Genomic DNA, 13641 nt, shown 5'->3' with positions numbered 1-13641 from the left:
AGCCCTGGTGGCGCAGTGGTTAGCTTGGCTGCTAATCAAGAGGTCGGTGGTTCGAACCTAACAGTCGCTCTGTGGGAAGATGTCGCAGTTTGCTTCCGTAAAGATTACAGCCTTGGAAACTCTATGTATGGGGCAGTTCTGCTCTGTCCTATAGGGTCGCTATGAGTCGGAACTGACTCAGTGGCAGTGGGCTTGGTTTTGGTTTGGTATACTTTAAATGAATGAATTGTATGGTATGTGAAATACATAAATAAAGCTATTCTTAAAAATAAACGAACGTATATTTTTTTATATTTGCAAGAAGAAACACTGTAAGGATCAGTAAAAAATAATTTAAAATAATCACAGGGTGATCAGGGAAGGTATAGGGTGGAGACTGGGATGCAACAGGACTTCTCTGAATGTATCTTGTTATATACTTTTCACTTGGAAAGCACACAGACATTTTGCAGATAAAAAACAAAATCAAACCTCAACCAGATGAACCTACCTGTGTATCAAGTTGCTGACATGATCACTTAGTGACTACAGAAGACACTATTTTGACTGTACATCTAGTGAAATATGTACTAAAGACAAGTAATACTCAAAAGAAATATTAAATTTTATTCCATATATAACAATTAGACAACAAACATTTTGAAAATGTATTAACGCAAATTGTGCAATTCCGACTCATAGCGACCCTATACGACAGAGTAGAACTGCTCATAGGGTTTCCAAGGAGTGACTGGTGGATTCGAACTGCCGACCTTTTGGTTAGCAGCCAAACGCTTAATGACTGAGCCACCAGGGCCCCATGCAAATTATAGGAAACGTATAAATAAACCAAGCTCTAAGATGGCTCCAATGACCACACCTCTTGGTACTAACACCTCTGTAGTCCCCTCCACATGGTGTATGTCAGAAGTCATGGTGAGCCACTTCTGAGATTAGGTTATAAAACACACTGCAGCTTCTGTTCAGGTCAGTCTCTCTCTGAGTACTTTGGGTGAAGTCAGATGTCACATCATAAAAAGCGCTATGGAGAAGCCCAAGTGGCCAGGAATCCAGCCTCCTGCCAATGGTGGTGAGTGACTTTGAAAGCAGATCCTCCAGCCCCAGTTAACCTTCAGATGACTGTAGCCTTCGCCAACAGATATCTACAACTTCATGAAACCCTCAGGCAGAACTGCCCAGCTAAGCCCCTCCCGGACTCCTAATCCTCGGAAACTGTGTGAAATAACAAATGCTTGTTGTGTTAGGCTGCTAAGTTTTGGGGATAATTTGTTATGTGACAGATAAAAAATTTCAGTAACCAAGATTTTTCAGTGTAAGACAGTAAGAGATGCAAGCGTTAAGTCATAGTACAAATCTTGCAATGTTAATCTGAGTTGGAAACATTATGATTTCTGTATTTTTGAAAAGGAAAAAAGTGATATTCCTTAATTTTGTTCACTGAAAAGGCCTAGAACTAATAATGCAACAGCAAACAGCAGAGCCAATGACCCAGATAATGGTTACTAAATACCATTCCCCAGCAAAAGGAATCTGGGTTCCTTGGATGAATAACTGACACAGGTAAGGAGTTAGAAAATGATTAGCCTGAGACAGCTTATCTGTAGCAGAAAGGAAGGAAACTGTCAAAGATAAATGAGTAGTGCCACAAGGACACAACCTGGCTGCCAAATAAAAGGTCAGCAGTTCAAATCCACCAGCTGCTCCTTGGAAACCCTACGGTGCAGTGCTTTTCTGTACTATAGGGTCACTATGAGTTGAAACCAACTCGACGGCACCGGGTTTGGATCTTTTTTGGTTTGTCACAAGGACACAGGAGCCAGCTGGAAGGGGTTCCATTGACCAAAGATGAGACAATTGGAGCAGCAAAATGATACCTGAATATATAGAAATCCATGCATTCATAATATTTTTAAAATAGATAGAAGAAAGAGCTCCTCAAAAAGTTAAACACAGAATGACCATATGACCCAGCAATTCCACTCGCAGGTATATACCCCAAAGACTTAGAAGGTGGAACTCAAACTGACACTTGTCCACCAAAGTTCACTGCAGCCATTATTCACAACAGCCAAAAGGTGGAAAGAACCTAAGTGCCCATCAAGAAACGAATGAATAAACAAAAACCACAGGCATATACATACAATGGAATATTTTTCAGTCAGAAAAAGGAATGAAGATCTGATACATGCTACAAATGGGATGAACCTTGAAAACATTATGCTGAGTGAAACAAATTAGTCACGAAAGGTCAAATATTGTATGATCCCACTTACATGAAATATCTAGAATCGGCAAATACATAGAGACCAAAGTTTATTAGTGGTTACCAGTGACTAGGAGAAGTGGGGCGTTACTGCTTACAGGGTACTGAGTTTCTGTTTGGGGTGATGAAAAACTTCTGGAAATGGACGGTGGTAATGGTAGCACAACATAGTTAATATAATTAACGTCGCTGAATTTGTACACTTAAAAATGGTTAACATGGCAAATGTTTTATTATATATATTTTACCACAATAATATTAGAGGAGAGAGGGGGATATCCTTAAAAGAAAAAAAACTTCACTGGATGCTACTGGAAATAACAAAGGCACCAATAACTCACTCTGAAAATGGGCATACAAAGAATTAAACAAATATTCTTCCTTTCCTGTACAAGCTATTTCGGAATACCCAAACAGCCCTAGTTGAAAAGGAAAGTCCCTTATAGAACGATTCTAACTAGTAAATGCAGGAAAAAAGGCTAGGAATTCAGAAATCATCATTTTTAAAACCCTATTGCAGTGGTTTTCAAAGTATGGTCCCACAGAGCAGGAGAAAAATGTAAAACAAAATTCAAATTTATAAGAAAAAGACCAGACTTACTGGTCTGACAGAGACTGGAAGAACCCATGGCTCCTGGACACCCTTTTAACCCAGAACTGAAGCCACTCCTAAAGTGCACACTTCAACCAAAGATTAAAAAAAAAAAACAAACCAAACCCACTGCCGTCGAGTCGATTCTGACTCATAGAACCCCTACAGGACAGAGTAGAGCTGCTCCACAGTGTTTCCAAGAAGCGCCTGGTGGATTGGAACTGCTGAACTTTTGGTTAGCAGCCATAGCTCTTAACCACTATGCCACCAGGGTTTCCAACCAAAGATTAGACATGTCTATAAAACAAACATTAACACACATGAGGAATGTGCTTCTTAGTTCAATCATGTATATGACATCAAAGGGCAACACCTGCCCAAAAGCAATGACGAGAAGGCAGGAAGGGACAGGAATAATGGATGGACGGAAACGGGGAATTGGGGTGTGGAAGGGGAGAGTGTTGACACATTGCAGGGATTGCAACCAATGTCACAAAACAATTTGTGTATTTAACTATTGAATGAGAAACTAATCTGCTCTGTACAGTTTCACCTAAAGCACAATTAAAAACAAAAAAACACAGTATGGTCCCAGACCAGCAGCAACAGCATCATCAGGGAACAAACTGGTTATAAATTGTACTAGAAATGTAAATTCTCAGGCTATACCCCAAACCTACTGCATGAGAAACTCTGGGGCTGAGACCAAGCAATCTATGTTCTAACAAATCCCCTAAGTGATTCTGCTGCACGCTAAAATTTGAGAACCACAGCCCTAACGAAATAATGGTATCAAGCATCAATCATCAATGAATTAGTTGAAAAATCAATAGAAAACTTTATAATGGGGGATCAGGCTATCCTCATCTGAGCCGATTAATCCATCTGACCATAACTAAGCAAGCCCCAATGTTGTGTGCCTCCCGACGTGATGCAACAGAAAGCACACAGGACCATCTACTAAGCATTCCTGTTCTACTTCCCCTCCAAAAACGCTGAACCTGAATCGAATCAATGACACAAAGCAAACAGACAAATTTAGAATGTGGGATATACTACACAACCTGTGTAGATCTTGTAAAACTATATTCTTGACTCAATCAGGGCAATTTCATTATGTGTGGTTATTAGACGATACCATGGGATTACTGTTCAGTTTGTAAAGTGTGATAACAGCACTCTGGCTACCTAAGACAAATGTCTGTATTTTTAAAAGACAATACTGAGTATGAAGGAATGAAATGATATGATGTCTGGGATTTATTTTAAATACTTCAGCAAAGGAAAGAGCACAGAAAAGGCAAACGGCAAAATCTTGATAATCCCTGAATCTGAATTATAGGCAAAGCAAATACCCTCTCACTTCCCAGCTTGTTAGGATAGCACATGTTCACAGGTGAAATTCTTCGCAATGTGCCTGTTCTGTCCTGTTAGATATGCCTATGTAAAACTGCCTGAGGTACGCTCAGAGTACATCGTTTCTCCTCTATTAAAATGACAGTGCCTTCTGAAGTTAAACTGCATCTTATCCTCAGGTCAGAGAGCTACACTGTAGTGCTTGCTTTCACTGTGATGATCTTTCACATTTTAACACAAAAATGTCCCCACTGCATGGTTTTAAGTAAGCACTGAAGACAGCAAAACCAGGTAGTAATATATGAACACCTGAATACTGAACACTCACTCCAAATGGCACTAAGAGAAACTTTTCTTCCCTGAACTTTTTCAGGCCCTCACAATAAACTTAATTCTATAACTAATTATCTCAGGTAGAGTTCTTTCATCAACAGGTTCAAGTGTTCTACAGCAAAGTTATAGGATATTGTATATACTAAAAAAAAAAGAGTAAGCATTTTCATTATGAATACCCACAAAATCACAGTAACTCCAACTAGTAAGAAAGCTTATTAATCTAACAATGGAAAAAGTTCTAATTTTTATGTCAGAAGAGTATTATTAGGCTTTGAGAAGTGCCTTTTAAAAAAATACATAAATCACCCTATTTTTTATTGTTTCTCAATAAAATGATAGTAATTAATTGCTATCAATTAACTGGATAGTAAAAAGGAATTCTTGGGCATTTTTCAATACTAAAAGACTTCCTTTTAAGGTAAATACGTGTTTTTTTCTATGAAGGCTCTTTAATTACACAAGTATAGAATACTAGATCATATAACTCCCTCATTTTATAGATGAGGAAACATCCCTCTAATAGGATTCTGACATTGGTTTCTGGAGTTGCTCTCTGCTTCAAAAGACAATCTAGACTTTGGGAAAAGAACTGTACGTTAGTATAAAATAAGAAGGTCGCCAATCTGGTAAATTAATCTAGCAAACCTTTTAAATTTAACGCCGAAAATCTCAGAATTCAATCATTCTTTTTGAAGAGGACATGGATAGCTTAACTGGTACACAACCCACTGCCATGGAGTCGATTTCGAGTCAGAGCGACCCTACAAGACAGAGAAGAACTGCCCCATAGGGTTTCCAAGGCTGTAATCTTTACGGAAGCAGACTGCCACATCTTTCTCCTGTGAAGCAGCTGGTGGGTTTGAACCGCCGACCTTTCAGTTAGCAATGGAGGGCTTAACCACTGCACCACTAGGGCTCCTTTAACTGTCCAACTGATGAGCATTTCTCCTGTTTTTGTTCATAAAAGTGCACATGGATCCTTAAGTAATGTTGGTCCTCAGAAGACAATGCACAGCCTCATCAAAAGTCAAAGAAGATGACCTACAAATATTCATTCACTTTAAGTTGAGTTACTTAATTCATGCAGCATGCAGACTACAAGCAAACACGGGCAGGATTATTCTCACCTTTACCTGCTCTATATGTCTTGGCTTGGTTCACTGGCATGGGCGTCATGGGTATTGGGTATAAAGGCTTGAGGGAGTTAAAAGTAAAAAAAAATGAAGATTAGGTTCTTATCATAATAAGAATATATTCTTCTATCATTCACTACTAGAGAGCTAACTCTGAGAAGCTTTCCTGACACTCTAATAATCATTAAAAAAAGAAAAATTATACCCATAGCTAAAAGGACAAACTCCAAACTTCAGTAAATCTAAATCAATTTCCTCATATGGCTCTTCACCAGGAAACATTCTCAGATTTATGTCCTTATACCTGTAATACACCACACCACCACATGCCACCCCCTTTCAAATACCATCACTGCCTCAGTCACTGCACACCTGAAGAGTACTCGGTAAAAATCAAACTCTATGACTTACTTGCACGCCTGGGCTCACTGGGACTGGATACATCATGTTTGGTGCAAAACAAACGGGCTGAGTATAAACTGGAGTTGGCTGCTGGTGACCCACCATAGACGGGCTCGGTTGTGCTTGAGGCCGAGGCGAAGTTGGGGTGGTAGAAGGCTTTGGCTATAAAAATATAAACAGAACTCAAACATCTTAAGGTGAAAAGTTAACTATTACTGCAATTTGAAGACTGGTTTTCCCAATCATTTTACTTTTCACTTGCTTTTAACTCGTCCCTTTCAATGATAAAAGCTTATAGAAAATAAACTTCCACATGTTTCAAATAAAAGGAAAACTGGTTTGGTAGAAAGTTAAACTTTGCCAATGAATCAATATTTTTATTAAAAACAGCGGTAGTAACTTTTAAGGAACTAGATAAAGTGTTCAAAATAATTCAAAAATAAATATCTTCTTACAAATTCAGAATACTGATAACAGTTTATCTACGAGTCTGAGAGTCTAGCTAGCCAACCTTCTTCACATGCGAAGATTTGCCCAAGATCACATCTAACTGATAACAAAACAAGGATCTTTTGTATGACTCAAAAATATGCATTAATGACCATGTAAGAAAAAAGAACTTAACTAAAAGTTGTTTTAGCATACAACTGAATTTAGAGGGCAGGTATGGAAGAAGGAATTTACTACTAATCATAAATCGATTTTTTTCAGAGACTGTATTAGCTCAAATAGAGTAACAAACTTACCTGAGAAAAGGAACGAGGGTTGAACTCCTTTGCATTGGGATTCAGTGTGGATTTCCTAACTTGCCTAAACAAGAAAGAAACACACAGGGCAGTGAAATCTGCATGGAACTTACGTTTCTCTAAAATCTTCCATACTTGATAATTTCTTAAAAACTGCTAACCATCAGATTTAAACAACTCACACTAGAAGAGCATTAATCCTCTTTACTAAAAAAGAAGAAAACACAAAACACACCTATATCTCCCACTCCTTAATCTGATAAAGAAAAGTGGCCAGAAAAGGATAGTTAAAAAAAAAGAAAAAAAAGGTGCATACTATGCAACTGTTTCTCCCAAAGGCAATCAACAAACACCTGAACTGAAAAAGACAGCACACCTGGACAAAGCATCCCCAGAACCAGTCCTTCACACAGGTTCTCTAGCATGTACTATTTTTTAATGTGACAAGGTGTTTTCTACATGACATACCTTGGGAAAAACCATAGCTCTACTAAAATTTTTGCCTCAAATCAAGAATAAGTTGTCCTCAACTTATCAACAAGCTGAGTTCTAAAAGTTCATCTGTAACTGGGTTGTTTGGAAACCGACATACACAAATAAAATGATAGTTAGCTTCTGAGACTAGCCCACAAAAGTCCATAAAATTGATAATATACCGATGTACAGCATCAAGTCTATCTTAACAAATCTAACCATTAACTGAAACAGCATTTCTGATAAAAACCACTTTGAATTCCCAGTAGGGACATCAGATACTTCTCTTTCTTACTGGCAGTGGCAGTTCTAAGTCCTAGCAACACAGCAAGATCCAGGGGGATAGGTCCCAAAAGCCAGTCACTTCCCAAAGCCCCGTGTACTTATCGAAAAAGCCTTTCTTAATTCAGGCCTAGTGTTTTTGCCCTGGGGTGCAAAAACTGGGGCAAAAAGAGAAGGAGAGATAATGCAAGGTGCACTGACTTAATATACTTCCGAGGACATTTGTTCAGACCAGTTGTTTGTGTCAACTGAGGGCTGCTTATAAAGCAGCCTAAAAGGCCAGATAGCTTCTTAGGTTGGAAAGACTTGAACACCTTAAAGAAAAGTTAATGAAGTAACAGGATGTGCTAAATTCCAGGTTTACTCACTCAGCTGCATCTTTCTTCTCCTCCTTATCATCCTTCTCTGGTTTACATCCTGGACTGGAAGTCTGAACCCCTTGGGACGTGACCTCTGGTCCTCTCTTGTGCTCTGAGTTACTGAGTATCGAGGGGGAAATACTGGGGCTGTTGGGCTTGCTGCTGCCACTGGTGCAGTTGCTGCTGCTATTCTCAATGAAAGAATCCTTAGTACTTGGTTCAATTTTGTCTTTGATCAAATCTCTTGATTTTTCTCCCTCTCTGTTTTTGTTTAGCAGTTGATCCACAGAATCAGAAGTCGAACTTGGCTGTAACTAAAGGAAATAAATGTACTTAAATATTTTAAATAACTCTAGTAATCAATTTTCTCCATGGTCAGAACCAAAATAATATTATCTGTAAGCATGAAATGCATTAAATAAGTTTTTTTCCTGTACTTAAGAGTAATGTTTTTATAAGGTAGTAATTAACAGAACGGCGACACAAAACAACCATAGTCACGTAAGCACTCAAATGTCCCAGTCTCAAAAGTTAAATACTTACTGAGTGCCTACCATGCACACGTCAGAAAGTATGCCTGCTGGTTATGGAAAAAGTGAAATAGTTCCATTTCTATCCTTCTAAAGCTTGCCTTCTGGGTGAGAAGCGACAACAACAAAATGAGGCAAACTCTATGAGAACCTATAGAAAGGGCAACCTACAGAAGGAGAAGGCTTCACAATGAAGTGTTGTCCCATCTTAGGTGTGAAAGATGATTAACAGTTGGGGGAAGGTGTTTGGAAAAGGGAATAGTCTAAACAAAAGAAACAGCATGTTTAAAAATCCAAAGGAAAGGGAGAAGATGGCTTTATCATGAAAGTGAAAAGCACTGGTGGCCAAACAAGGGTGGGGCCCAGTGCACGAGGGAGTCAGGAGATGGCACACTCACCCACAGGGAAGTCACTAGGAAGTCACTGAAGGACTTTCAGCAGGGTACAGTACTGAGCAGACTTAGAGCTTGGTGGAGAATGAACTGGAGGGAGGCAAATGACGACGCGGAGAAACTGGATGGAGGCCTGGCCTAGAGGGGTGGACTGGAGGTCAGAGGTAGGTAGATTCTGAGGGAGATCTGACTAGACACACTAGTCAGTGAGACCGTCTGAAAACATAAGTAAAAAAGGAAACCACAGAAGTACCATCAAGAAGAGCAGAAGACACAGACACTAGTGAAATAAGTGATGGGGTTTTTAAGTTTGCAGACCAAAAGAAATGCTATCACGGGCTGAAGGTGATGTAAGATGCTATACTTGACAGAAGAAAACAAAAGCAGGGACAGCTGAAGGAAACGACAAGAAAAACAGAAGGAAAAGGAGAGCAAACAGAAGCAGCAAGAGTGGAAGATGCAATGCTAGAAGCTTAAACACACAGATGGCCAGGGCCGTCATTTACCGGCCATGTCACCTTGGGCAAGTTATCTAACTTCTTTTTGTCTCAGTTTCCTAGTATACACACTACGATAATAACAGCATCTGCTTGAAAAGGTTGTGAGAACAATAAAGGACTTAACACTTAAGTAGTTAGAACAATGGCTGGTACATAGCAAATAATCAATAAATATAAGCTAATAACATTATTTTATCTGAAGAATTCATCTTCAAACATTAAAAAAAACAAAACAAAAGAACATTTCTTTGCCTTCCAGTGTTCCCTTATGGATAAGCTATTCCTAAGAGACTTAATAATACATTTGCTTATTCAGGCCCCAAACAGTAATAAGAGTAGAAGTCCTAAAGAGAGAGAGTTTTAATGCTGTGCCTACCTGGAATTCAACAATCAAGCATTAACGAAGGTTTACAAAAAGTTGTGAACTGATAATATGACAACAAAAATGTTTTCTATTAAATGAAGAAGTTACAGCCTTTTAAAGTATACTAACTCTAATCAAGATAGGGTGGTCCTGGCAGGAGGGCTGACATATAAACCCTCACATTTGCAATCAATTGATTTTCAACAAGGGTGAGAAGGAAATTCAACAGAGGAAAGAACAATGTTTTCAACAGATGCGGTTGAGACAACTGGACATCCACATGTAAACCAAAGAAGCTGGATTCTCTACCTCGTACCATAAAAAAATTAACTCAAAAGGGAGTTAATTTAACCTAAATGTAACTCTTGGAAGAAAACAGAGTAGTAAATTTTCACGACCATGAATCAGGCAATGGTTTCTTAATTATGACACCAAAAGCACAAGCAACAATAAAAAGAAAAAGTGGACTTCATCTAAATAAAATACTTTTGTGCTTCAAAGGATGCCATCAAGAATGTGAAAAGACAACCTACAATAAACAGGAGAAAACATCTGAAACACATATACCTGATGAGGGACTTGTCTACAGAATATAGGAAAAAAACTCTTAAATCAGTAATAAAAAGACAAAGAACCCAATTAAAAAATGAGCAAAGGATATGAACAGACATTTCTCCAAAGAAGATATAAAAATGAACAGTAAGCACTTGAAAACATGCTCAACATCATTGGCCATCAGGAACATGCAAACTGAAACCACAATGAGATACCATTTCGCACCCACTTACTAAGATGACTATAATCAAAATGAAAAAAATAGCAAGTGTTGGCAAGGATGTGGAGAAACAGGAACTCTCATACACTGCTGGCCGGAATGTAACATGGGGGAAGCCACTTTGGCAAACAGTCTGGCAATTCCTCAAAAGGTTAAATATGGAATTATTGTATGACCCAGCCATTCTACTCCTAGGTATGTACCCAAGAGACATAAAAGCATATGTCCACACAAAAACTTGTATATGAATATTCACAGCAGCATTATTCATAATAGTCAAAAACTGGGAACAATCTAAATGTCCATCAATCGATGAATGATAAATAAGATGTGGTATATCCACACAACAGAATACGATTTGGCAAAAAAAAAAAAAGAAAGTACTAATAGATGATACAACATGGATGAACCTTGAAAACATTACGCTAAGTGAAAGAAGCTAGTCACAAAAGACCACATATTGTGTGATTCCATTCATATGAAATGTTCTGAATAGGGAAATTTATAGAGATATGCCTGGTAAAGTAGAGGGTCAGAGAAGGAGAGAAAGACCCTCAATGAGATGGACTGACACAGTGGCTGCAACAATGGGCTCAGGCATAGCAACGATTGTGAGGATGGCTCATGACTGGGCAGTGTTTTGTTCTGTTGTACATAGGGTTGCTATGAGTTGGTACCAACTCAATGGCACCCAGCAACAACATACTCTAAGAGGGGACTGAATGACTGTAAAAAAAAAAAAAAAGAGAGAGAGAAAAAAATAGTAAGGGGAAAAAAACAAAAACAAATGGCCAAAAATACCTACAGCATGTCATCATTTACATCAAAATTAAGATTCTGCAAAATAATACTATCTATTTTTAGGGATATATTCATATGCAGTGTAAACATAAGAACTGCATGGGAAAGAAACCCTATCCTCTGGAAAGGAAGAGGGAGAAGCAGTGGAGAAGGGGTGGACACACAAAGGAATATTAACTGTGTTGGAAAGCTTGACTTAGTAAGCTGGGTAGTAAGTACATGGGCATTAATTCACTATTCTTCATATCATTTGTATGTGTTAAATATTGCTTTATAATTTAAATTAATAACTGTTAAGGATATTGCGGGTGACGACAGAAATGTGCTCTCAAGTATGGAAATAACATGTACATTTTGAATGCTGCCAATAAGAATGAAGCTAACAGCAAATTATTACGATTTTTCAGAAAGCTAAAACACAGGCTAGAGAAGGGTTGCCTTTTGCCTTTGATTCGTTCATCTTTTGATTCAGCCATTTTTTAAAAGGCTGATAATCAGTGTTTTTTTCTCCCCTCTAAGAAGTTAAGTTTCAGGATGATTTCTGGAGTTGTTCTCAAAGTCTACCTTGATATCTACAATGTATTACAGTAAATACTGTTGAATAAAATAGTTATCAAGGCGAGATAAGAGTTCAACAAAACCTGCCTTAAGATGTAGACATGGTATTATTATAAAGATTTCCATCACAAACAATAATTTGTGCATGAAGGACAAGTCTGTGACTCAGCAGCGTCACTAGGGTTGGTGTTACCCAGTGCAGTAACTCACGGTGTCACTACCCTCCCAATGGACCTCTTCCCATACTAGACCATAAAGAATCCTTAGTAATGTTTTCTGTACTGTTACTCGAAAATCTTTATTCCTGTATATCACTTTTTCTTTTCCTTTAATCACTACTTCATTCTCAAAAAAGTTACTGATACAGATTCACAAATACAAATACCACAATACTGTAGCTAAAACACCAGAAAGTGACAAAATCAATGACTATAAAAACATGGCATCAATGAAAACAACAGTAGCGTCATTGTAATTGGGTAATAATGACAGCTCCAAGTGGAAATGTTTCAAAAAGTAAATCAGCATAGAGTTTTAGCCTTGTGTGTATATTGACAGATGTAAACTGGACTTATGAAAAATGTTTTCATTAATGTAATCCATCACATAAATAAAAGACAAGAACCACATGATCTTATCAATTGATGCAGAAAAGGCATTTGACAAAGTCCAACACCAATTCATGATAAAAACTCTCAACAAAATAGGAATAGAAGGGAAATTCCTCAATATAATTAACAGCATTCATACAAAGTCAACAGCCAACATCATCCTAAATGGAGAGACTTTGAAAGCATTCCCCTTGAGAACAGGGAACCAGACAAGGATGCCCTTTATCACCACTCTTATTCAACAGCATGCCAGAGGTCCTAGCCAGAGCAATTAGGCTAGAAAAAGAAATAAAGGGCATCCAAATTGGTAGGGAAAAAGTCAAAGTATCTCTTTCCAGATGATATGATCTTATACACAGAAAACCCCGAAGAATCCACAAGGAAACTACTGGAACTAATAGAAGATTTCAGCAAAGTTTCAGGACACAAGATAAACATACAAAAATCACTTGGATTCCTTTACACCAACAAAGAGAACCTCAAAGAGGAAATCATCAAATCAACACCATTTACAATAGCCCCCAAGAAGATAAAATACTTAGGAATAGATCTAACCAGACATGTAAAAGACCTATACAATGAAAAGTACAAGACACTACTGCAAGAAACCAGAAGAGACCTACCTAAGTGAAAAAAGATACCTTGCTCATGGATAGGAAGACTCGACATGGTGAAAATGTCAATTCTACCCAAAGCCATCTACAGATACAATGCAATCCCGATCCAAATTCCAACGGCATTTTTTAACGAGATAGAGAAAAAAATCACCAACTTCATATGGAAAGGAAAGAGGCCCCGAACAACTAAAGCATTACTCAAGAAGAAGAACAAAGTGGGAGGCCTCACACTACCTGATTTTAGAAACTATTATACCTCCACAGTAGTCAAAACAGCCTGGTTCTGGTACAACAACAGATACACAGACCAATGGAACAGAATTGAGAATCCAGGCATAAATTCACCCACCTATCAACAGCTGATATTTGACAAAGGCCCAAAGTCCATTAACTGGGGAAAAGACAGTCTCTTTAACAAATGGTGCTGGCATAACTGGATATCCGTCTGCAAAAAACTGAAACAAGACCCATACTTCCCACCATGCACAAAAACTAACTCAAAATGGATCAAAGACTTAAATATAAAATCAAAAACGATAAAGATCATGGA

The 13641-nt window shown here is 38.1% G+C and overlaps 1 protein-coding gene across 1 annotated transcript in view; it reads right to left on the bottom strand.

Moving 5' to 3' along the window:
* ATXN2 (ataxin 2) overlaps positions 1-13641 on the bottom strand; it is a 97247-nt gene that overhangs the window by 21686 nt on the left and 61920 nt on the right. The window contains exons 14-17 of the mRNA XM_023733800.1: positions 7953-8257; positions 6829-6892; positions 6092-6244; positions 5675-5741 (exon numbers count right to left, since the gene is read on the bottom strand). Coding sequence (XP_023589568.1) covers positions 5675-5741; positions 6092-6244; positions 6829-6892; positions 7953-8257 — 589 coding nt within the window. The remainder of the gene's footprint in view (positions 1-5674; positions 5742-6091; positions 6245-6828; positions 6893-7952; positions 8258-13641) is intronic.

This window comes from Trichechus manatus, unplaced genomic scaffold (genome assembly GCF_000243295.1).
Source record: "Trichechus manatus latirostris isolate Lorelei unplaced genomic scaffold, TriManLat1.0 scaffold00061, whole genome shotgun sequence".
NCBI lineage: Eukaryota > Metazoa > Chordata > Mammalia > Sirenia > Trichechidae > Trichechus > Trichechus manatus.
The sequence above is the reverse complement of the archived record's forward strand: the minus strand, read 5'-3'. Positions and strand labels throughout refer to the sequence as shown.